General features: G+C 48.3%; 1 protein-coding gene across 3 annotated transcripts; it reads right to left on the bottom strand.

Annotated features, from left to right (window-relative positions):
* Positions 1-9,053: 9,053 nt before the first annotated feature.
* On the bottom strand, positions 9,054-20,529 carry MTHFSD (methenyltetrahydrofolate synthetase domain containing). 3 transcript variants are annotated; one of them, XM_044428023.1, is made up of 8 exons: positions 20,414-20,529; positions 19,321-19,424; positions 17,108-17,221; positions 15,484-15,597; positions 14,672-14,762; positions 14,197-14,309; positions 13,037-13,162; positions 9,054-10,224 (listed from the first exon to the last, which is right to left on the bottom strand). In XM_044428023.1, the coding sequence occupies exons 1-8, from the start codon at positions 20,442-20,444 to the stop codon at positions 9,736-9,738; spliced, it is 1,182 nt and encodes a 393-aa protein (XP_044283958.1). In that variant the 5' UTR covers positions 20,445-20,529; the 3' UTR covers positions 9,054-9,735. The 3 variants fall into 3 exon arrangements, with proteins under 3 accessions (XP_044283958.1, XP_044283957.1, XP_044283959.1); XM_044428022.1 differs by lacking the exon at positions 17,108-17,221 and adding an exon at positions 16,950-17,063; XM_044428024.1 differs by lacking the exon at positions 20,414-20,529 and having other exon boundaries at positions 17,108-17,334; positions 19,321-20,003.
* Positions 20,530-23,693: the final 3,164 nt, after the last annotated feature.

Raw genomic sequence — 23,693 nt, 5'->3', positions numbered from 1 at the left:
AGTCCCTCCGTTGACAGTTCAGCCTTCCAAAAGTACATCCTGATTTTAATTCCTGTGCTAGAGAAAGAGCAACATGCAATCTGTATTTGACCCACTTTCTCAGCAGTCTCTTTCTAGATACACAAATAATTAAATGTGCTATTAAATATAATAACACATTTATTATTTTTACATATTATAGTAATTATTATTCCTCCGCCACTTTTCCTATTCTGCCTGTTTCCCTCCTGCGAGGAACCCAAAGCAGCTTGCAGAACCTGGCTCTAATTTTTTTGTTCCACAAAAGCCGTGCAAGGGAGGTTGGGCTGTGGCTGAGCGACTGGCCCAAAGTCACGTTATGCCACCTTCGCGGGGCAGCAGGCACCACTGAACACAGCAGGACCCACTTCCTGGTAAGCACGCTTCACCTCCTGCCCCTCTGGATCCAAGCCTTTATAGCAGCACTTTTTTTTCATAAATTAGATCAATGTGGGCAGCGCAGAGTAATGGTGCTAGAAATGGGTGATCAGTGTTGACCTTATGGTGGGCACTTCCCAGCCTATCCATTGCCCTGTTGCACTTCTTGGGTCCAGTTTTCCCCATGCTGGGGTCATTCACTGCATCCCCAGCTGAACTGGGATGAGTTGCACCCTCGGTGCATTTAAAATCACGGATGAGGCATGGCAAACGGCCGCCCAGCAGAAGTAGCGCATGCCAAGGTTCAGTCTCGATCCAGAGCAGTGTTGTAATTATTTATTAATTCATTCATTCATTTGGAATTTTTGTATGCCGTCCCATTCGCATAAGCCTCGGGACGGCTTCCAACATCATAAATAAATGCGCATACAAATAAATGCATAATAATAACATTCCAAATAAATAATAAATAATCTTAAGAACTTGGGGAGAATCCAGACCAAGTGTCCATCTAGGCCAGCATCCTGTCCACAGGGTGGACAACCAACCTACAAGTAGGCCATGAGCCCAAGAACATCTCCCTGCTAATGTTCTATCAAAAGGCGCACCACCTCTTCCACTGAAGCTTGCATATAATTAACGTCAGGACTAATCAGCCCTGATGGGCACCACCTCCATCAATTTGCCCCGTCCCCTTTGAAAAGGACCGTCCCCATGAGAAGTTGCTAGAAAACCCACACCGGTGGGGGAATTGAGTTGGGTCAGCTTCACCGATCAGGCTGTTGTGGAGAAGCAGGCTGACGGATCTCGTAGTCTGTCGTTCATTCCAGGTAGGAGCGGAGGAGGAATATAGCAGTGAACAAGGCCATCTCTAAAGGGAGGCATGGTCCAGGACTTGCCGAGGGCCCCAGCAGGCACTCAGTGGTGTGAGCCCCTGGGATTATTGTAGTTAAAACTCCATTGTAGTTAGAATTCGGGAAATCCAGGTTCTTGTCCTTGCTTTGCCATGGCGGACTGTCCGGCTCACCCACATCACTGGGGGGGGGGGGAAGGAGAGGAGGAATGTTCTGGAAGCCACCTTCGGTTCTTTGCAGGAGAAAAAAGATGGAGTAGAAATTAAGAAATCAATAAATCAGGGATGCAGGACTTCAGGGCAGGAGCCAAGTCTGGCTGGTTTGGGGCTCCCCACAGTGCCACGCCATCTTCCCGGTCCCCCCTCCTTCCCTCCACCTCCATCATCCTGTGCTTTCCTGGATTTTGTGTGGTTTTCCTCCCCCATGCTCAATGGTTGACACGGCAACAGCCGGGAAGTGCTTGGCTCTAGCGTGGGATGGACGGTCGGATGCGTGGGCTCCACCCCCTTTGCCTTTGGCCCCGCCTGCTGGTGGAGAGGTGCCCGGGGCAACGTTTTTATCTGAGACATATTATATATATATATCTGTTGTGTGCCTGGGCTTTATCTTGCATGACTTGATTTATATCTCATTATTTCATCATGAGGCGTTGGTTTTTGCTTTTGTAAAGCACCTCAGGTAATGTCTGTGCAAGAGATGGGCAGGTTCTAAATCCCTATATAAATATGAAAGGGATTTACATATTTATATAGGGAGCTACAGGAGTCAAGGTTTACAGGCAGGAAAAGCACCCGACCATTTCGCTTCATAGCTTAGGGTGTTTTCCCAGCTTAAGAACTAGGTTACCTTTCCTGGTATTTTTTTCCCCCCACTGAAATTGGCAAGCCTTTTTTCCATTCACATTTTAGGCTCCTCCTTTTAACAATCCTTTGGAGGGATTTTTCCCACAAAACCGATTCACATCTATTTTTCACAAAACCAGTCGGTCCCATAGGAGACATTTGCCCGCTTCATGGGCAAACTTGCCTATCAGACTGGTTTGCTCCTTGTTATCTTTATTTGCAGGCTTCAGGGATTAGCTTCGTTTTTCTCTTTTATATGCATCGATGATGAATGTGGGGCAGTTCTCATATCCCGTTTCCTGTCCAGGAAAAAGGAAAAAAGAAAAATAGGAAAAGGAAGCGAGATAAGCCGGACAAGAAAAGGGGCAGTCTAGCTATTTCTTTGTGTCCTGGAGGACTCAATCGCTAAACTTGATCCACTGCAGACTTCCACAGCTTGGAGCCTTCTAGATGTGTCAGACTACAACTCCTATCATTTTCAGATGCTGGGATTTGTAGTTCACCCAATGTAACGGAATATACCCAGGGGAACTTCCCAGTCCCCAGACTGGCTCTACTCATTCAGCCACCTTTGCTTGGTGTCTTACAAGCCGTTTATATAACTCTATTTATGTCTTTAAAATAAATTCCAGTTGTTGGTGGTGAACGCATTTCTGTTTTGACGTTATAAAACCTTGCATTGCAGAGGAAGAAGGAAATCATAATTCCAAATGCTGAATTAGAACTAACTTCCTCTGAATTATATCCCTTTTCAAACCACAGAGAGAGAGAAGGGGGTGGTGGGGAGACTTTGTCTCAAGTTGATTGAACTTTTAAATATTTTGCAGAGGGAAAAAGCGAAGAAACTAGCTTGGGACAAGCATTCCCAGATGGAAGGAAAGTAGCAATATTTTTTGACAAGAGACTTAAAAATGGTGCTTGCTCTAACTTGCCATGAACCCTCTATTTAGACCTAAAATATTCTCAGGCCTGGAGAATTTGTTCATCCCTCTCTTTCTCTCCCTCTCCCCCCACCCCCCACACATGTATATAGACGGAATTAATTGCAATTTTACGTCAGTACAATTCAAGTGCATTATCCACTCCCTTTTCCCAAAACTTACTGCATTCACCAATTGCACAAACTGTGCAGTATCCCATTTCTTAAAGTCACCATCATCCCTTTATATCCTGGAATTATTTCCAAAATGTTGCAATTAAAAATCAACTGCTGATGTTTCCAAAATTTTGCCGTCCAAACCAAAATGCGGCAGATGCTCCAAAAGGTTGGCATTAAAAAGAGGGAATTGCTGACGGCCTGCAAGTACAATTTGCTTTCCTGCTAGTTTTGCATCTTTCATATAACCCAACAGTACATCTCTTGATCTAGGCATAAATACACCCCCCACCGCCCGCTCCTTCCAGTGGGGTTCACACAGGACAACCGATTGCAGCTCTTCTCTTCTTGCTTCCCAATCAAGTCTTTTCTGAGCTGAAATCCATCAGTGTGAATTTTTCAGGAGCCCCGTCTGCTCGCAGACGCACACAGAGACTGCCCTTATTTTTCCCCTTTCTCACTCTCTGGACTCCCCAGTACTGCACCCTCTCTGGAGATCTACCTTTCCTGAAGCTGTTTCTTTTCAAACCTGATTACTCTGGCCAAAAGGTAATTCCTTTCCGCTCAGCTTACAGCAAAATTATCAATAACTTCAACTGAACCAATTAATGACACAAGTGCCTCACTGTTTGCTGATCAACCGTGGTAGGAGCCGGGCTATCCTTGCAGGTTGCGATTGTGTGTGTGCACGTCTTGGTAACAGACCAAGTAACAAAACAGCCCTGTAATCAACCAGCCCCAGAATCCCTCAGGGATGCTACCAACTGCAATAAGAATCTGCATTTTTAATACAGCAATTGGCAAAGCAGGAAACACGCTTGCCTTAATCTTGCTTAAATGTTTCACCTTTGCCTTCATCAGCAAAACGTGATTTCACAAAATGCAAAGTAAAAGTTGAGCAAGACTGTTGATGTTGTGGGTGGGGCTCCCCTGGCCCTCCAAATTTAGGCCATTTGGATCCAAGTTTCTCTAAGTTTCCCCTCGTTTCAAATATTATTTCCATGTATTGTACCAAGTGGCATGGGCTGAGGCAGATGCCATAATGTTTGATAAAAACTAATGCATATGAATTTCTTCTCTTTTTCCCTTTTTCTCTTCTTTTGCTTCTCTCTCCCTCCCTCCCTTGCTTTCTCTCTCTCTGTGTGTTTAGATGTTGCTTTTTAAGCCAACCAAAAACATGAAGGAAAGGAAAAATTGTCCTGCTTCTCCAAGCTGAAATACTAGGAATAAAAAGCAAAGGGGAAAAGTGTTTCTCCTTCTCAGGTTAATGTGCAGTGGAGATATTTTTTTTAAAAGAAGCAAATATTCATTAACCTTCTCCCCTGCTCCTGAAATAAGACCTGTCAGTCAAATTCCAGAGAAGTCCTAGATTGGAACCAACCAGCGCTACAGGAAACGTACATGTTTGCAGAGCCAGGGAATTCAAATCATCGGTGAAAATGGCAGCCGAACTGTCTTAACATTCACTTTCTGCTGTATGCGGTCCCCAAACCAGTTCTTCTGCCCCCAATTTTATAGCCTTCCATCAGACCCTAAAATGTGCAGCTTTCTGTTGCTTCTTCTTTCAACATGCCACTGAAAAGCCCAGAAAATCAAAGCACGATGACATTTTTATTCCAGCTCAAAATCTGACAACATTTAGAGTCTGGAAAGTACCTTTTGGATACCAGATGCCTTCACCTTTTGTGAAGTGACATTTGTGGGAAATCATTCAGGAACTTTCTTAGGAAGTCAGGGATTAGTCATCATCAAACATCCCCTTGATTTTCAAGAAAGCCTGTAATCTTATATCTGCTTACCTGGGAGTAAGTCCCATTGGACTCAGTGGGGCTTATTTTTGAGTAAGCATGGATAGGATTACTTGGTTAAGCATCTCCATTGCTTAAAGTCTATTCCATTGAAATACACGGGCTCTCTAGCTCCACTTCTCACTGGATCATGTGCCTTAGTTGCTTTGCTCATTTTTAAGCCAATAATTTCAAGCATCAATCTGAACAGAGTACCTTAAGTGTTAGACTGGGATTGTTGAGATCCAGAATCAAGTCCTCAATCAGCCATGAAACTCACTGGGTGACTTTAGTCCACACCCTCCTCCACAGGGTTGTTGTGATGCTAAAACTCTGAAGATGATTCTGTACGCTCCCTTGGGGCCTTCAGAAGAACAGGGGACATTTAATGAATTAATAATTTGAATGAAATTATGGAATTACCATGAATGAATGAACACTTCCCATATAATTTCATTTATTCAAGTCATCTTTAGAATGTACGGCAACATGGGTTAAAAATATGAACCGAACAAGGATAAAAACAGCAGAAAGGAGTTCAAACGATGGTGAGCACACAAACATTGGCACGTATGAGCAATGAAAATTTTGGGAAGATTTTTAAAAAGAAAGAAAAGTTCCTACAAAACTGGAGGAATTAAAATGTCGTCACCTGGTGCCAGAGAGATCTTAATGCAGGTTCTCTCTTGTAACCACCCATCTTGCTCATTCTCTGTGGGATGTGGGGAAGAGCCTTGGATAAAGACCTCTGTGTCCAGGTAGGTAAATATGGAAAGAGCCGCACTCAGGTAGTTTCAACCCCGGCCATTTAGGGCTTAGAAGTTTAAAACCAGCTCTTTGAATTCAGTCTGGAAATAGATTGGCACTCATGCTGGTGAAAACAGAGTTGGCATCATGTGATGCTACTGGCCAGTCTGTTTAAAGTCCAGACACCCTGTTCTGGTGCACCTAAAGTTTCCAGATCAAGTTTGTAGACTCCACCACCTTTATTTCTAACTAGGGCTTCAGAGCTGCTTCAATAAATGGATTAATCCATCCAAAGCACAACCTTTGATGGACAAAAAGGTGCCACGATGAATCAGGCTTTGCAACAAACATGTCATTTTTGGCATCAGCATCTATGCAAATCTTAGAAGAGGCATTCCAAAATGAGGCATTCCTAGAAGAGGCATCCCTTTCCATCAATGATTAAAAATTGGCTGATCTCCTTTATGGGCGCAATCCAGAAGGAAGGCCCTGCACAGGGGATATATGAATTTGTCGTGACCTTTGAGAAGGCTCTCTCCCACTCCGTTCTTATCACCCCAAGAATCGATGCCTTTGCTGAGACGGGCCTGGTTGTATCTGCCAATAGACTGCTAATAGTCGGCTTCAGCAGCACTTGACAGCAGCTGCCCTGTTCCTTTGCAAAAGCTGGCGTGGGAGTCCTGGAGATTTAGTCTGCACAGGGATCTGCCAACTGAACCGCCTCCACCTGGAATGGTCTGGCAGTCATGCATGCTTTTGCCCTGGCTTGGGAATGCTTTGCAGCACCCATCAACGAATGCCACAGAATGCGGCATTCTTGGCTGCTTCCAGGTGTGTGCAGCTAATTTTGTACGCCAGTCTTCACCCTTTACCACCTTGAATACCTGGGACGTAGAACCCCCAGCTCGCAGGTTTGACGCAGTCTGCAGAGCTCTCCAGTCTGGCCCTTGGAGCTTCTTGGATTTCTCCAAAGGCCTTCAAACTCATCCCTGGAAGGGCCTCTTCCTGAGAATGGAGTTAATTGTGGCAATTGCCCATTTATTGCAGCAGTACGGGGGTAGAAGTTTACATTCTGAAATACCCTTAGATCTGAGAGTGACTGATTAGAATACAGGGAGATAAATGAGTGAGAACAGAAATATTGGGATACCTCCTCCTCCACCTCCTTCTTCATCCAAGGACTACTTGCTCTGGATGTCTCTATGTGACATATATAGATACATGTTTCTTTTTCTTACTGTGTAACTCTATTTATTGTTATTTATAGGATGGCAACTTGTTCTGGAGGTTGGAATGTTCCCTTAGAAATATATAGCTACTTCTTAGATTGTGAAATTACTGTTGTTTCAGCCTCACTGTTTGGAACATTGAACTTTTCCAGATTTGAACAATACTTATACAAGCTCTTGGGCATTAGGGCTTCATATGGTCAATTTTATATGTTTGTTTGGTTGGATGAAATCGTTTCCAGTCCATCTTTCTACATTGCGGCGTCCTCAAGGTGGTTTGCAATAAAACAAATCGTAAAACATAAAAATCATAAACACAAACCAACAAACTAAACATTTTTTCCCACTGGGGAATGTGGGAGGAAGTAAAGAGGGTGAAAATATGCATTAAAATGTATTGGAAAGACCTTTATAAGGATAAATGAGTAAAGCCACTTTCTCTAAGATGATGTTTGATGCATCAATTCTGCCATCTGCTGGACCCTTGTAAAATTGGTGATGTCTAAGAAGACACCAGGCATAGAAACTGTTTAATTTACAGGCAGAATCTGCAAAAGTTTACTTGGAAGCAAGAGTGAATAGGGTTCTAGTTGTAATGTTTTTTTTAATAACTTTTAAATAATTCCCACTTACCTTATTGTGCCGACAGGATTAGGGTTTTAACCTCTCTAGCCATCACATCTCAAGAAAAACTGGGCAACGCCAGGGCATTGTAGTTAAACCAGAAGCAATATTCAAGTTTGTTCAGTGGAAAAAAAGAGGATCTTTTTGGTTTCCAATAGCATGAGTCTTTCTGCTGTGTGGAATGGGAAACTCATGCCAAGATGTCAAAAATAGCCTTTACTGCAAAAATCCCTTACTGTACAAAGCTCTCGAATGGAAGGATCCAAAATCAAGCCCGCACCTGGGAGAACAGGATACCGTGATGTTTCCCCTGGGATTTGCGAGGAACCGGCAGTTGATGTACAATAGGGAATGCAGTCCCTGTTTACATGCAGAAGCAAAGAATGACCCCATATATCAACAGCCTGAGCGATTGTTTCCTTTCGGGAGATGAAAACTTCGCTTTCTGTAAACGGAGCAGTGCAAAGTCAGAGGAATCTTTGAAGGAGACAATCAGCCCTTGAGAAGGCAACGGCTCCATTCCTTCAAAACAGAAAGATCCATTTTCTCTTCCTTTTTAGAAGGCATTTATTCCTTTCCCTTGCCTCTGCAGAATGAGATCCCATTGACCCGCATGACTCAGCCCTTCGGTCTCTGCACTGTTTTGGATTCCACCCCCACCCTCCCCCCAAAAAGGAGGATCCCATCTCCCATCATCCTCAGCCAAGCCTATGCTGGCTGGGGCAGGCGGGAATTCCAATCCAACACCCTGGGCAGGCACCAGGTTGGGGGTGGGAGAAGGCAGTTGATGCTGAGAGAGTGTTATCAGTCTGCTGTCTTACTGAGAAGACATCGTCCTGTGAGAAGAAATATTTTAGCCGTCTGCCCCTCCTGCACACAAGGAAGCATTTGGACCTCTCTTGGTACCGTGCCCAATTATTTTAGCCCAGGCTCCAAAGCAGAAAGGGGGGGTTCCATCACACCCATGCCTTCCAAACCATCGGGAGCGCACCAAAAATAGTTGTTTTTCACTTTTGCTTTCCTTTGAAAAGCAATGGAAGGAAGGGAAGGCGGTGGTCCACAGGATGTCATGCCGAGAATACTCTAGAACCTCGCAAAGGTTTTATGTAATGCTTTACAAAAGGCCTGCCTCATTTTTATAACATGCTTAAAATGCACACAGCAGTATCTCCTAGTAGTAGAGAAATATTCCCAACTCTTGCGGGGGTTTGTGTTTTCGTTGTTTTAATGCAAGAGTATATTTCAGGGCTTGCTTTGACATTTTGCCTGCGATCCACTGTAAAACTGATTCTGTTCAAAAAGAAGTTCAGCCAAAATCCAACTTGCTTTTCAGGGGAAGAAAGAAATAGACATTTCTTTGTTTCCCAGATTCTTAGTGTGGACAAATGCCTCTGCAGAAATCGAGGTGCACGCCTCTTTTTCCACATTTACCCTTCCCATAAATGCTTCTGTCAAGAAAACAGGCTTGTACACAAACACCAAGGGTTAGAATTCATTGCTGAGGAGGAGAGAAGTCCAGGAGAGGCTGTCGAGTAAGCGGAAAAACAGTTCCACAGCCGCTCATGCGCCTGAGTGGCCAGCACATCATACAGCCAAGAAGCTCTAACCAGAAAGTGGCTCTCGTGCTCTCCTGTAGTCAAAGGTATGTTGACGTCACCTGGAGAGGTTTCAGCCAAGGGCCAGTTGACCTCCCTGGGGCAGAACGGGGTGTTACAAGTCCCAAGACTGGGGGTGGTGAGGGGCCACAGCCTTTGAATGCTCCACTTTGCAACCATACTAGCCACACAGCCGGTCCCCTGCACCGAAACGAACCCGTCCTTGCAAGTGGAGAAATGCCCCGATGGGGCAGAGTCCTGGATGTGCTAGCTTTCTACTTGAGGGGAGTGTCTGGAAAAAAGCACCCGCCACCTGCAGAAAGGAGAGCGCTGTCCAGCCACGTGGCATAGTCCCAAAGACACGGGGATCAGTGACCATGTGGCCATCCCAGGGCCTCATCCCCCACAGGCCTGCCGTTCCCTTGGTGGCGGAATGGTCCGGTCATATCAGGCCCCTGGCTTGAATGGCCAGGCTCCGGGATCAGCCAGCAGCAGTCCACCAAAGCCTTTGCGCGGGCCCCTTCTTCTGCCCCCGCAGCGAGAGCTGCCCTGGCCCCTCCTTCTCCTACTGGGGTCTGTGTGCCCTCCTGCTCCCCTGCCTCCTGGCCAGTTCGACCCGCACGTGGCCACCTCGGAGACTTAACCCCTGCAGAGCTGAGAGGGCGGCGTCCGCGGCAGCTCTGTCGCTGTAGCTGAGAAAGGCCTGGTTTTGGGCACCGTGCCAGGTGAGCCGTGCGGGAAGTGCATCATGCGCTCTCAGGGCATCCTTCAGCTCGCTCACCCGGGTGCCCTGTGGGAGGTTGCCCACGTAGACAGTGGCAGGCACCCTGGGCAGGTCCGGTGTGCACACAGAGGACGGCTTCTCCGGGCCTGTTGGCACTGGGCCGCTCTCGCTCGGCCACTGGCTATTTTCCGGCCGATTCTTGCTGGCTGGTCCACTGGCCACTGGAGCACCGGGCGGCTCATCTTTGAGGAAAGCATCTATGCCTCCTCGTTGCTCTCTGTAGCGAAGGCTCTTGAGGACTGGGATTTTCGCCAGCATTTCATGGCTGATCTAAAAAGAGGAGAGAGAGAAGGTGTTTCCCTGCCACCCTCTTCAAAAAACCGCAATCGCCTAGAGACTTAAAGGAGCACACACTTCGGGCCAAACCGTTTTGGCAACTCCATCTTCTAGGCAGCAACAGCAGCAGCATCTGGCAGACACAGAGGGCAGCTGACATCTGTGAAGACTAAGCTGCTGCCGCGAAGCACCACACACTCTCACAACAATGGCCTGCAACATGTACTGCAGCAGATTGGCCTGTTTTCACTGCCCATCATACACACAGAGCACAATCAAATGCCTTGCCACATCCCACCCTCACCCTCCTACCAATTTCCCCCCTGGGTTTCCCTTGGAGAGCTACAAACAAACGACTGAGCATGCTCAAACCCCAATTTTCTAGTGGTAAACTCAAAGATCTACAATCCTGGCGGAGAGCAGCCCGACACATGCTTTGCTTTCTGACCCTCTAAGATGCTGCACCCCTTTTTTTACTTCTCAACTTCTCTGTGGTCCAACATAGAAGAGTAATTTTTTTCCAAAGGAGTAGCTGCATCATCACTATTGTCATCCTTTTGCTCACTGAACCCTGGATAAAGCCCCACATGTTGCTGAAATAATACCTGCACCTGGCTCATTTACTTATCTTCTGCTTTCCTCCCAAGTTTTCCTCCCGACATGAGAAACCAAGTGACCCCCAAGAGGGTAGGAGAAAGACGTCTTCACAGAATGCCTCCAGAAGGTGTAGTGATGCTGACTAACGTGGGTAGCTTTAGAAGGGCTTCAGACAAATTCATGGAGGAAAAGGCTACCAATGTTACTAGTCCTTAAGGACACATGCTAGCCCAAGTATCAGAGGTGGCACAGTGGTGTACGCCAGTTGCTGGGGAGAATGGGTGGGATGGGGCTATGGCACTCACTTTCTGCTGGTGGACTTTCCGCTCGGGCATCCAGCCAGCCACTCCGAGAACAGAATTCCAGACTGGAGAAGCCCCTTTGGCAGTGCTTGTGTCCTTTCAAAGCTGCCCTTTCACCTTTCTGAGATGTGCCTGTGTGTGCATCTGTGACTGTGTATCTGCTTTTGTGTTCTCTCTGGGTTCTCTTTATTCCAGTTTGCTGAGAGAGAGAGAGAGAGAGAGAGAGAGAGAGAGAGAGAGAGAGAGAGAAAGAGGAGGACCATTTGTTTGCTCCTCTTCTCACCTGGCTCTCCTCTGGGGTCTCTTGCAGGGTCCCCCACCTGGGACGGCCGCAGCACCGTGCTAAAAAGGGTCACTTGAAATCCCGCGAACAGATGGCAGTGCCTGGAGGGCAAAGGTGCGGGTGCGGCTGGGGTCTGAGGCTTTGTCCCGAGCAGCCCCCCAGGCTTTCATCTTCCCCTCTGATATGTGACGAGATGCAGAAGGAAGCACGGGGCCTGATAAACAGCCCTTGCCACAGGCCTCCCTTGTCTGCCGAAGTGTTAAAAGCAGCACCGAGATGAAAGGGACCCTGCGGGGCCGGGGTGGCCGGTCCCGGCCAGAGCTCGGCAGAGATCGCGGATGATGAGAAGCAGGAGAGCCAGGAGGTAGCAGGGAAAGTATTTATGGGGGCCGAATTCTGGCACCAGAGCACAGTGGGGTGCTGCTGGTGGAGATCAAAGACCCCCAAGACCTCGGAAGAGTCCGGGAGTGGTCGCACGGGGAACACGCATGGTGTGATCAGTGCGTCAGCTGCCCTTTGAGACCCTGCCCTTGGAGGGCCCATCCCAGCATGCATTTTCATCCCACCCAGTGGGAGGAAATTCACGGGTGGAGAGACCTGCAGAAAACTTCTCCTGGGCTCGCTCAGACACCCTCAGGCTCATTTTATCCCAAGGGTGGCTGAGGGACCGGTGTGACCGTCCTGTCTTTCGTCGGCCTGCCAGAGCAGCCATGAGCCGCTCAGCTTCCAGCACGTAGGTTAATTTGATCTGGCAGCTGCCATCTCTCTCTTCACCCACTAGGCCTTGGCACAATGCTTGATGTGGGGAGTGGTGGAGGGGTGAAGGGGGGGCAGCTGTGACTTCCGCCACCCCCCCAAAAAACCTTAGGCAAGAAGAAAAAAATCTGGCTACAGCCTCTGCTGATACCAAGTCCCTACCCGTGAGAAACTTTACTCAGTTTGGAGAATTTATCTCTCTGTTAGAGACATGTGGTGATATTCTCCCAGCTGAGCCCCCTGATGGCCGCGTGGGGAACGCTGGACATCGTAGGACTCTTTTCTGCTGAACAGGCAAAGATTGTGCCCTCAATCCAACTGTTTTTAAAATGAATTAGTCTAACACAGGGACGGGCAAAATGCAGCTTTCTAGTTGTTCTGGGCCTCGGCTGGGCAGCGTTCTTGATCCCTGGCAGGTCTGGTAGGTCTGAAAGATGCACCTCAAAACATCTGGAGATCTACCTCGCACTGTGTTGTAAAGTCTCTGCTTTTCCCAGTGATGGCATCGGCTTTTGCAACTTCCCTGCCTCCGTCAGTTGTGCAGAAACCCACCTGTTTGGGGGCGGTTGAAGGAAGGGATGGCTGAAGTTTCTTCTTCCCAGTGTCTCTCCCTTATGGGACCACGCTTCCTCTTCAAGCTTGGCTCAACGGCTGTCAGGAAAACTGGGGAGAGTTTTCCCAGCGGGTGCCCATCTGGATTGAACTCAGCTTAAAACAGTGCAGTCCTGGTGATTTGACGGCACGTCCGAGGTGGCTTCTCACTTCCCATCCACGTTCATTTATAGGATGCCCCACACAGACCTTTGAAGCATGAACACACACCTGAGCTACCTGTTGGCCCACATGACGGGCAGCGGAGGCATCTTACCTTATGCCAAAGGATCCCCTGAGGTTTGGGGCGCTTGCACCCAGTCTTGATCACTCTTGTGGGAGTAAGGATGTAATCCACAGTGAGATCATGGTCGTCCAGCAGTTCCTCCGGTATGTCCACCACCTATGGCGAGGAGGAAAAGCCACCGAGGTGCATCGGTTGCTTCCATGTTGCATGGACGGTGCTGCCAAACCCCTTTGGGTCAGTCGGCACATCTGAAAGCTCAGTGAGTGCTGTGGGCACCTTCACAAAATGGCTGCCATGGGGCCCAGGGCTGGTGACTAAACACTTGTCTCTCAGAAGGCACATGGGCGGGACCAAATAGCATCTGTGCTCTTAAACACGGGACCACTTCTTTGCACCCAAAGAAAGGTGGCACCGGGGAATGGAAAGCTGCCATGTGGGATACCAGCCCCCAGCTTGAAAAGCAAAAAGGAAAAAGAAAGAATGCTTGCAGAAACCTTAGGAAATAAAATTACATTCAGTGCACCTGGTGAGCACCAGGGGAGGTGTGTGTGGGAACTTTGCAACCCATTGTTGTTGTGCAGTCGCAAAGTTGTGCACAACTCTTCATGAGCCCATGGACAGCATTCCTCCGGGTTTTCCTGTCTTCCACTATCCCCTGGAGTCCACCCAACCCCACATCTGCCTCTCCAGTAACCCATACAGCCCCCTCATCCTCTGCCACCCGCTTCTCCTTTTGCCGTCAATGATTCCCGCCCCCCACTTGCAAAGCTGCCACTGCCATTTGTGCAGCCTGGGGGCTCTTGCTCTGTGCCCAAAATTGCTGCTTGTGCCACCCAAAAACAGCTAGGGTGGCAAAAAGAAGCACCGCTTTTGCACAGAGAGTCCTGATTCCCCGCAGAGCAGGACTCCCCGCGAGCCCCTCTCCGAACAACAGTTCGCTAGTCTGTGGGGAGGCCCATCCCGCTGGAGTGTGAAGCACATACTTCGGAGCTCCGTTTGACTCCTGGCTAAGAATCTGGCAGTCGCAAGGGAGGTGTTTACTTCGCCTAACGCAGAGCAGTTGCTAAATCTGGTTCTCTCTCTCGCCTCCTGGCCTGGAGAGCTGATGCCATGATTCCTCTGCTTCCTGGCTCAGAGGGTGCAGTGCACCCAGGCTCCCCACAAGCCGTCCTCCAAGCTGCGATCGCTACCTGGCAGTCGTGCACAGCTGTGACAACAATTGTGTCCTCTCCTATTGCTCCCATGGAGACCATCATGGCATATTCCAGGTCCGCAAAGCCTTCTCCTTTCCCAATCCGCCAACCTACACGGAGAAAGGAAGAAGCCCCAGGATGTATTGATGGCAGCAATGCACTTTTATACACACACACACACACACACACACACCTCTTGAGCTCCAGCCAAAAGCGGGAGTCTTGCCCCATTCAAGGAATCTCAGTCACACAAGCAATTCCCCATCAATTAATTAATTATATTTCTTTTTTCCTTATACCTGGCACTTTTCCTTACAAAGCACCCACAATCCTCTTCTAATCCATCTACAATAACAACCCTGTTAGGCTGAAAGTCTGGCCCAGTGAGCCTCATGATAGTCATGAGGACTAGAAACCTCCGTTTTGGAGTCCCAGTCCAGTACTCAGCAGCACCTGCTTCTGGACCACATACCTTTCTCAGAAACTGCCACAGATCCTACCACAACCAGGTCCACGTGCACCTTTGCATCGAGCCCCACGGGGACGCTGTAATCCCTGACACCCTGAAAAAGAAAAGCAATATTGAGTGTGGGGAGGGGAGCAGTTATGAAATGTGGGCAGAAAATCCCCACATGCTCCACCGAAAGAGCACGTGATTCCCCGGGATCTGCCAAGGTGCTCCTTAGACATTCCAAGAAGATGGGGGCATGTGGAAACCCCATAGCAAACCGTATTTCAGTACTATATTTTCCCCCACCCCCAGCTGCCAACTCGAAAGTGGCCATTCCTTAAAAAAAGGAAAAGAAGATCTCCAGGGTCTCCCCAGCCAGCCATCTTACAGGGTTTATTTCCCATTTAAACATGATCGGGACTGGGTTTTAAGGATGCCTTTCGAAATCCAACATTGCTGACTGTGCAATGATTATTCTTACCACTGCATTTTATTAAGCTGTTTTTATGTTATCTGCCCAGAAAACATTTGGCATTTGAGCAAATGCAATAAACGCAATGAAACAAATAAAGCGGCCAGCAACTGCCGCACCCCCTGGGAAAGATTTTCTGGTCCGCTTAGGAACACGAGCTGTTTCAACGCAAGAGGGAGTCAATTCGCCATATTAGGGTGTGTGGCAGGCACAGAGCAAAGAAGCACAGCTGCTTCGGTGCTCAGCTATCCCCGTCTGGTGGCCAGCAGCAGGCCAAGCGGCTTTCGGAAGGCCAAAAAGTGGCAAGGAGCTGAGCGACGGACGTAATCCCCCCACCCCCTCCCTCGTTTCTGATTCCTACTTGAGAGGTGGCACATTTTCTGAGAATCTCTTTCGTCGCTCCAGGGGGAGGGACAATCCTGTTGAACAGCCCCGTTCGCAGGCGCGGAGTGGGCACCAGAAGGGTTTTCCTGGCCTGCAAGAAGAGAGGGAAAGAAGAGCATCGTACAGGCGCCAGGGGCCCCTTTCCTTGATTGTGCTCGGCCACGAAGGGGAAGCCAGAGAAAAAAGAGACGTTTCCCCAGTCCACACAGCCACACCCGCATCCCCCGCGGTGCTCCAATTATGAGTGCTGTGCAGAATAAGAAAACCAAATAATGTCATGATACCCAAATCCAAAGGGGGCATCCCATGAAGCTGACGGGGAAGGCGGGGGGGGAGATTCTGGACCAAGCAGAAGAGGGACTTCCTAGTGCAGCACAGAGCCAAGCTGTGGAATTCCCTTCTGTTAGACAGTCACCCAGAATCCTGTGTCCAGTTCCAGGCACCAAGATTTAGGAAAGATGCAGGAAAATTAGAAAGGGTCCAGCGGAGGGCAACCAAAATGATCCAGGGTTTGGAAACTCTGCCCTGTGAGGAGAGACTGAGTGAACTGGGCATGTTCAGCCTTGAGAAGAAAAGACTGAGGGGGACATGATATCCCTCTAGAAGTCCCTCAAAGGCTGTCAAAAGAGGAAGGCCAAGATCTCTTCTTGCTGATGCCAGAGTGTAGGACACGGAAGAATCCGTTCAAGTTGTGACAACCCAGATTCAGGCTGGACATCAGGAAGAGCTTCCTCACTGTCAGAGCAATAGGACAGTGGAACCGGCTGCCTGGAGAGGTGGGGGGCTCTCCCACACTGGAGACATTCAAGAAGAAACTGGGCAGCCCTCTGAGTGGGATGGTGTGAACTGGTGTCCTGCAACAGCAGGGGGTTGGTTCCATGCAACTGCCATATTCATTGGTCTGACTTGTTCATTTCTTTATTGTGGGGCTTCTCAGGGGCATCTGCTTGGCCACAGTGGGGTCCAGCCAGCCTTCCCCAATCTCCGCCTTCACAGCTGCTGAGCTGCACCCCCATCACCCAAGCCATCCTGCTAAAAGACCTCCCTCACCCAGCTTCCTTCTCCAGCCAGCAGCCATTCCAGGAGGCTGCACGGAAGAGAGGAGGGAGGCAGGGTCATTCCACTAGCCCTGTTGAAAGACTGCATGCTTTTCCTCTTCCCTCTGCATCCCTCTGTCTTTGTGTGTCATGTCTCCTTGGCTTGTGTCTCCTTAGTTTGTAAGCCTACAGGCAGGGACCCCCTTCACTGATCCTGTGCAAGCCATTCCCAAAACCTTTTTGGAAGGGGGGGTATGCTTAAATAAATTACCACAAAATGTCTGAAGGGTGCCAGGTCAAAGAAGGCTAATCCAAAGGCACTTTGGGCCTGATCCAGCACAGAGCCTGCAACTTGTGCCAGGGCTGAGCATGCGGAATGTTCCCCGGGGAGAAAAGGTCCGGTTACCTGGAGCACGGTGAGCCGGATTCCCTCCAGGGGCTTGTCAGGATCCACTTTCACTTCCCTGGCTTTCTCAAAGGCTTCCCATGCCTGGAGGACTCCGCTCATCTGGAAAGATCCCTACATGGGCAAGAGAGTGTGTGTGTGCGCGAGGTCATACTCACTTCCAGAGTGAAAAAGCGGGCGTTCTTCTGTGGGGCGTCGGGGTTGACTTTCACAACCCTGGCCTTCTGGAACTCCTGCAGGTCTGGGAGCCGGGCAGAAGCGGAAGGGGCAGCCTGTGGGAAAGGCGTATTCTGCATCAGGGTCTGAACCAGCGGCCTTTCGCCTGCAGGGATGGTGAACTGCCGCCAAGGCCAAGCCATGTTTTCATAGAGCTGCTCTCTAAACGCTGCAATCAAAAGCGTCCGACTCAGATACACTGCACAGGTGATGACCCAACAGAGGAGTTACTTGTGCCCCTCCCCAAAACCACATTTCAGGCCACCCTGGCAAAGCTATACATGGAGGGAGGGGGCCCGTTGCGGGTGTCTTGCCCAGGGCCCCCCAAAGTCTGCAGCTGACGCTGACGACTGGCCCAGGACCACCCAAGTCTGCCTCATGGCTAAACCGGGAACAAAGTGCAGGCTTCAGCAGTACGAGTATGCAGAGTGCAAATCCACCACGCAACTCCAGTCACTGTGGAGGCTGTCAGCGGCATCCAACATCTGGATTGCAGCTGGGACCCCTGTAGGCAGCTGTTCCGAGAAATAATATGTAGGACGCTTGGAAGGCTCACGTGCCACGGCAGCCCGGGAGCACTTTGACAACAGAGAGGATCCCTTTTATCTTTTTTATTTAATCTCGACTTTAATATCCCACTGCTCAGTGTCAATTTCCGAGTGAGTTGCAGTATAATTAAAGCCACACAGAAACACACACTTGTAATGGCGTCAATACCGGTTTCTCACTTTGGCTATCTGGATTTCAGAAAGTATGATGCATTTAGGAAAAAGAAAAAAATGCTTATCTGCACCAAGCATCCTTAAAGCAAACAGACCAACCAGAAGAAACAGAAACCGAGCAAAACTAAGCCATGGCAGAGGTTGTGCAAAGAGCCATGTCTTTAGTCAGCATTGGAGTCACTGAGGAGAGAACTGGGAAAGCTGCTTCCTGGAAGGCATCCACATGGGGTGCCACAACTGGAGGGTGTGTGTGTGTGTTCTTGTTCCTACCTGCATTGCAGAAACAAGGGTAGGAAGGGAGTTACTGCAGGCAGAGTTCTGATCTTAAAGTTTGCAGGCAATTTCCCTCACCAAGCATGAGCATTTTAATCAGGGAGCTGCCCGGGTGCTTTAGTTTGTTTGTTTTTTCCTTCGATTTATATCCTGCCTTTTTCCTACAAAGGGCTCAAGGCAGCTTACATCCTTCTCCTCCTCCATCTTATCCCCACAACAACCACCCCATGAGGTAGGCTGGGCTGAGAGTCTGTGACTGGCCCAAAGTCACCCAGTTGGCTCCACGGCCGAGCAGGGACTTGAACCCGGATCGCCTGAGTCCCAGTCCCATGCTCTTATCCACTATGCCACACTGGCTCTCGCTGGCTAGTTTAGATGCTTGGATATAAATAGTGGTCATATGTATTGTTAAGGTGTTAATCTTTGCTAACAACCCATTGAGTGGAAAAAGCACAACTAGGAAAACCAGCAAAAACTATCTAAACCCAGCCCTTTCCTCAGGATGTCAGTGGGAATCCTCAGCCATTGCAGCTTTTCTTTTGAGCTGTACAGAAGCTATCTGTGGTGCTGAAAAACACATCCAAATAGGTCCATCAAGAGAGCACACCATGAATAGGTTCTCTATAAAAGAAGAGAAGATCATCATAATGCAGAAGCTGCCTTTCTCCCTTGGCTGTGGTTTTTCAGTGATGCCAAAATGGCGAGTGGAGGATGGGTAATCGCATAGATATATATTCACAGCTGTCCTAAAGTATATAGAAATGCAAACATAACGTTGGACAAGCTCTCTGGGTGGTTTAAGTGTCCTCATCCATCGTCCCTTAATACAGGGCTGAAGCATTGCATCTTTTGCAAACAGATGTTGGTGAGAACATGATATCACAAAGAAATGGGGATTAGCAGAGGAATTTGTCAGTACTTTGCATGGGCCAATATGAAATCAACAGTGTCAGTGGTAATCAATACCTTATTTTCAACATCAGTGGCCAATGAAGAATGCTGTGCTAAACAGAAGCTTGCTCACAACCCCTCTTTTTAAAAAGGGTATAAGGAAAACCATCATTAGCATTGGTCTGTATTTCCTGATGACAAGGAATAGGTGGTGCTAAGGGGAACTGTCATTTTCATTTAATTTGTAAGGTTGTTAAATACCACCATACCTTGAAATTGGGGATCCGGTGATGCACGGGTCTTGGGAAATCAGCCAAGTTATTTGCTTCCATGTAATCCCAAATTTTATGCCGGATGTCCCATTTCGAAACTCCTTACACAGGGGCGTGAAAGAGGAGGAGAACAGTCAAGAGGTGTTCAGAGCAGAATGTTTCAACTGATGGCAGGTTTGTTACCCAGCTCAACCAAGCAGTAAAACATTTATCATTTCAGGTACTCCATTGCTGCGTTTCAAGAACGAGTCTCACAAAGGTGGTTCACAATAGAAAAGACAGGCGGCTTCATGCTAGCATGACAAGTTCATAAACTATACAGTTGGGTTCGAAGCCAATTTGAAAACAAGCACCAACAACACAGAAACATAGAAACAAAGCGAGTCAGAAGGGGCCTCCAGAGCCATCTAGTCCGACTCCAGGTTCCAGTTGGCTCCACTCATATAACCCCCAACACGTGGTTCCTTGAACACCCTCACTAATGGGGCCTCCTCCCTACCTTTGGAAGCTTCCAACCAAACAGATCTTAAAGACAGGTCGAAAAGCATTGCCTCTGCAAATGGGCAGGTACATCAGGGATACATCGGCAGACCTTCACAGACGAGGTGGAGCCCGAACGCTTCGGCTCTGAAGGTCAAACCAGAACTTTGGAATTCGCTCCAGAGCGTCCCAGAAAACAGAACGGTGGATGCGAAACTGCCTTTGGACGCTCGCGCATCCAGAGGTGGCACTAAGCCTTGCGCAGCCCCCAGGGTTTTCCCATCGGCCGCAGGATCCCGGGGGAGTCCACTTTAAGACCTTTTGCATGCAAAGCGATTTCTTTTCTCTGCCCCCCTCCTCCCAGCCCGTAGTTCTGCCTAAGAGTCCCGCAGGGGGCGCCAAATGTGTGTGTGTGGGGGGGGGCGTCCATTCGGTTTGCAGGCTTCCGAAACGTAAAGTGGCACGCTGCTTCGTTTGTAAAGATAGGTGAACAATTCGAGAGGGCAGAGGAAAACTGGGGGGGAGGCAAGTGGGGAGCGGCCCCCGACCCCTCCTGCCCGCACCCTCGAAGACAGCCCCTCCTCTCTGTCCCGTAGTGGCAGGAATATACCGGCGCTGCGATCTGGCGTCGCGATCTCCATGGGACTTTTCCACTGACAGGTTCCCCGGAGAGCGTCCCTGGTCGGTTACAGTGGCGGGGCTTCCCGCATCAGCTACATTGTAACTCCTCCTCTTCCTCGCCCCTGCTCCGTTCACTCCATGCGCTCCGCACCGCGGACGGCGGCCGAGAAGGGACAAGGCGGGCGGCGCAGGAGGAGGTGCAAAGCCAGGCTCGCCGCGTCTTGCGCCGTGGCGCAGCCAGGGGGAAAAAGTGGGAGAAAACTACGGATCTTCGTCGCATTGCGCTGCCCCGCATGGGCTGGTTTTCTTCCCGCATGCGCCTCTTGCTGCCCCTCCTGAATCCTTCTCCCTGAATTTCCTTTAGTTATTTCAGATGCTCTCCGCTCTCCTGTCCATTGATCCCTGCCCTGCCTTAGAACCCAGCACAAATCCCAGTGCAACTTACCGCTAAATAAGTGTGTTTAGTCTAAAGTGGAAACCTACACCTATTTAGACAGAAAAATGTGCAACGTGGATTCCCCAGTCAACGTAGGGAACGCGGTGAATTTTAGGACTTTATTTTTCGCCTAAGCAGGCATAGGATTGGACCTTTATAAGTAAAAATACACAACCGTGCTGAAGCGAGGGAGACCACACGGTGTCCCCTAGATGTTCCGGACTACAGCTCCCATAATCACCAGTCATTGGCTGTACTAGCTGTGGCCTATTGGGATCGTATTCCAAAACATTGCATGGACGCCACTTTGGGGAAGGCTGCAGAAGATTCAAACAGCTACCCCTCTAGAATTAATTTGTCAACAAGGAAGAATTGATAGAAAAATTATTTCACTTCACTTTGGATCCTATTTGTTTGTGGATACCTGGAGGGAACTTTCAATGACATGAGAAGGAATCTTTTTCTGAGTAAGGTTGGGTGGGATTATATCAATTGGCCACACAATCATATGCCTGTCCACTCAGAAGTAAGGCAAAGGAGCACACTTCTAGGCAAATATCTAGGATTTCAGCCTGGAATTATTGATGTTCTTGTTTTTATTTTTTACTTTTAAAGAAGGAAGTAGCACGTTGTAATGCAAAATATCACTCTTTTCATAATAATAATAATAATAATAATAATAATAATAATAATAATAATAATAATAAACCAGTAATTAAACCCCTTTCTGTATTTGGGCAATGTAAACTGGTTAAAAAGAGGTTCAAGGACAGTTTCTTACTCCACTTTCTTCTGCACTGAATGAGAAGCAATACATGAGGCTGAAGATAGAAACAGGAATGTTTTAATCAAGGGCACAGTAGTCCTGTGAAATTTATAGTATATCAGACACGGGTGATTTGCAACTCCCAGATGTTTTAGCCAGTATTTCCCATGAGTTCTCTATGCTGGCTCAGACTGATGAAAGTTGTGGGTCAAAGCATCTGGCAGGCCAAAAGATGCCCAGATGTTTCAAAGCATCCATTCTGTACGTGGGTAGTGGAAATGAGTGGACAAGCTGGAATTCTGTTGCTTGTGCAAAACTGTGGTTGATCCACGCGGTGTCGCTGCCTCCATTTTAGCGGCTCCAAAGGCAGAAGGTAATTCGCAGACAGCTTTCAATTCCCCCTTTTGGCCTTTGGAGGGCACCAAACGCCAAACAGTGAACCGGGAGCGAAGACTGCTCGGAAGAGATGACATTTCCAGAGACAAAGCCACTGGCATTATTCCTGTTTGTCTTTTCCGACAAACAATGCGAGAATACTGCATCTCTGAAGACTGCAGCAATGAGATTATTTTTAAAAGGAATGGCGGAAGAGCTCTGTGTAAAGGTAAATCCCATTTTACCAAGGAAGCATCTCTTGCAGTTGTTCTGACCTAACTATTTTAAGCCTGAAAAAGTGTTCTGCAGAACTGGAAGGTTTGCTCTGGGGTTTTAAAACGCTAGCTTATACAGTCCACAGCATCCCGTCCATTATATGGATACAACATGGCTATTTAAATGGTGTCATTTTGAAATCAGTAAATGCTCAGTGTGTGGAAATGAGAAGTGTGTGTGTGTGCGTCTTTGGTAGGACGCCATAAATAATCATCTTTTTTTTTTGGTAACCTAAGAAAACCACTCTTGTTCTAGAAACTTCAGTAGGACACAGGAAGGGGAGGAAGGATCAGTTGTGTGTGTGTGTGTGGGGGGGGGGGATTGCTACCTCCTCTTTCCTTCTAATTTGACAATTTTTGATCTCGTTTATCCACAGCTGTATGTTCAGCTGGTATCCCATACCTCAAACCCCCCCAATTCCTATCCAAAATTACACATTCTCAACAGATATTCAATCAGATATTGGAAAATGGTATTTAATGGGGATAATTTACTGGATTCAACTGAGCAGACATACGAAAAGAACATTTTGGATCCTGGCACTCCAGGAGTTAAATTTAATATACCAAATTTCTTTCGCATTGTTCTTTCTTTGATTCTGCATTGTGGGAGTTCTGAGAAGGGCTTCTGGAAAAGCATAAGTCAAAGGGAGAAAGTGTATGTGGGGAACAGTATGTCTTTGATTAATTTTCCTCCCAAGTTCATTTCTCCATCATTTCATTTTCTCCTCTACCATCAAATCACAGCTTTTCAGACGAGGACCCCTTCCACCTCTTGTCCAGTGGTGACCCAAACATCTCTCTCTTGGTGCTTCCCTGGAAGTTGGGAGTTTTCTTTTGTGATTTTTGCACGGGGCACTGTGTGTGCTCGGTGAGAGCCTTTCGCACCCCTTTCTACCAGGGACGCGAAAAACATGGTTCAGTTTTTCTTCTGCTTTGATATTTTCAGCCGTTAGTGACAACCGTCGGTTGTCCTTTCGCTGCCCCGAAAACGGAGGTCTTAGATCCCAAGTATGTAACCCTCTGTTCCCCACCGTCCTGGCAGCAAGTTTCAGCGGACTCAGCGGGACCTACTTCCGAGTAGTCATGTTCCGGATTGCAGACCTAAGTCGTTTTAGCCTGGCTGCAGAGAATAGCACGTTGGAGTGGACTGAAAATAAAAAGCTCCTAGCAAGCTTAGCCAGAGTGTAAAATCCGTCTCGGGAAACGGCATGGCGGGAAAGAAAAATTTCACCAGTTCTTTTATCCGTTTGAGGTTTTCCTCCGCACTCGCCTCAGGTCGCCAGCCCTCTGGTCAGAGCGGGGCTTACTTCGGATTAAAGTTCCCACCGGAGTTGCAGCGCAAGGCTGCGATGCGAGGCGCGCTTACCTGCGCATGAAATCCGTTGCGCTTCGGGGAAGGCGCAATTAAGATCGC

Source organism: Varanus komodoensis, unplaced genomic scaffold (genome assembly GCF_004798865.1).
Source record: "Varanus komodoensis strain SLA01 unplaced genomic scaffold, ASM479886v1 scaffold19, whole genome shotgun sequence".
Classification (NCBI taxonomy): domain Eukaryota; kingdom Metazoa; phylum Chordata; class Lepidosauria; order Squamata; family Varanidae; genus Varanus; species Varanus komodoensis.
Note: the sequence above shows the minus strand (reverse complement) of the source record. Positions and strands in the feature narration are given on the sequence as shown.

Excerpts from the sequence above, each read along its gene's own strand:
- MTHFSD (XM_044428023.1), bottom strand. The coding sequence starts at position 20,444 with ATGGAGATCGCGACGCCAGATCGCAGCGCCG. Across the intron at positions 17,222-19,320 it reads ACCGGATCCCCAATTTCAAG|GCTGCCCCTTCCGCTTCTGC; the intron begins GTATGGTGGTAT and ends CCTTTCCCACAG. Across the intron at positions 10,225-13,036 it reads AGGGGATCCTTTGGCATAAG|ATCAGCCATGAAATGCTGGC; the intron begins GTAAGATGCCTC and ends TCCTCTTTTTAG.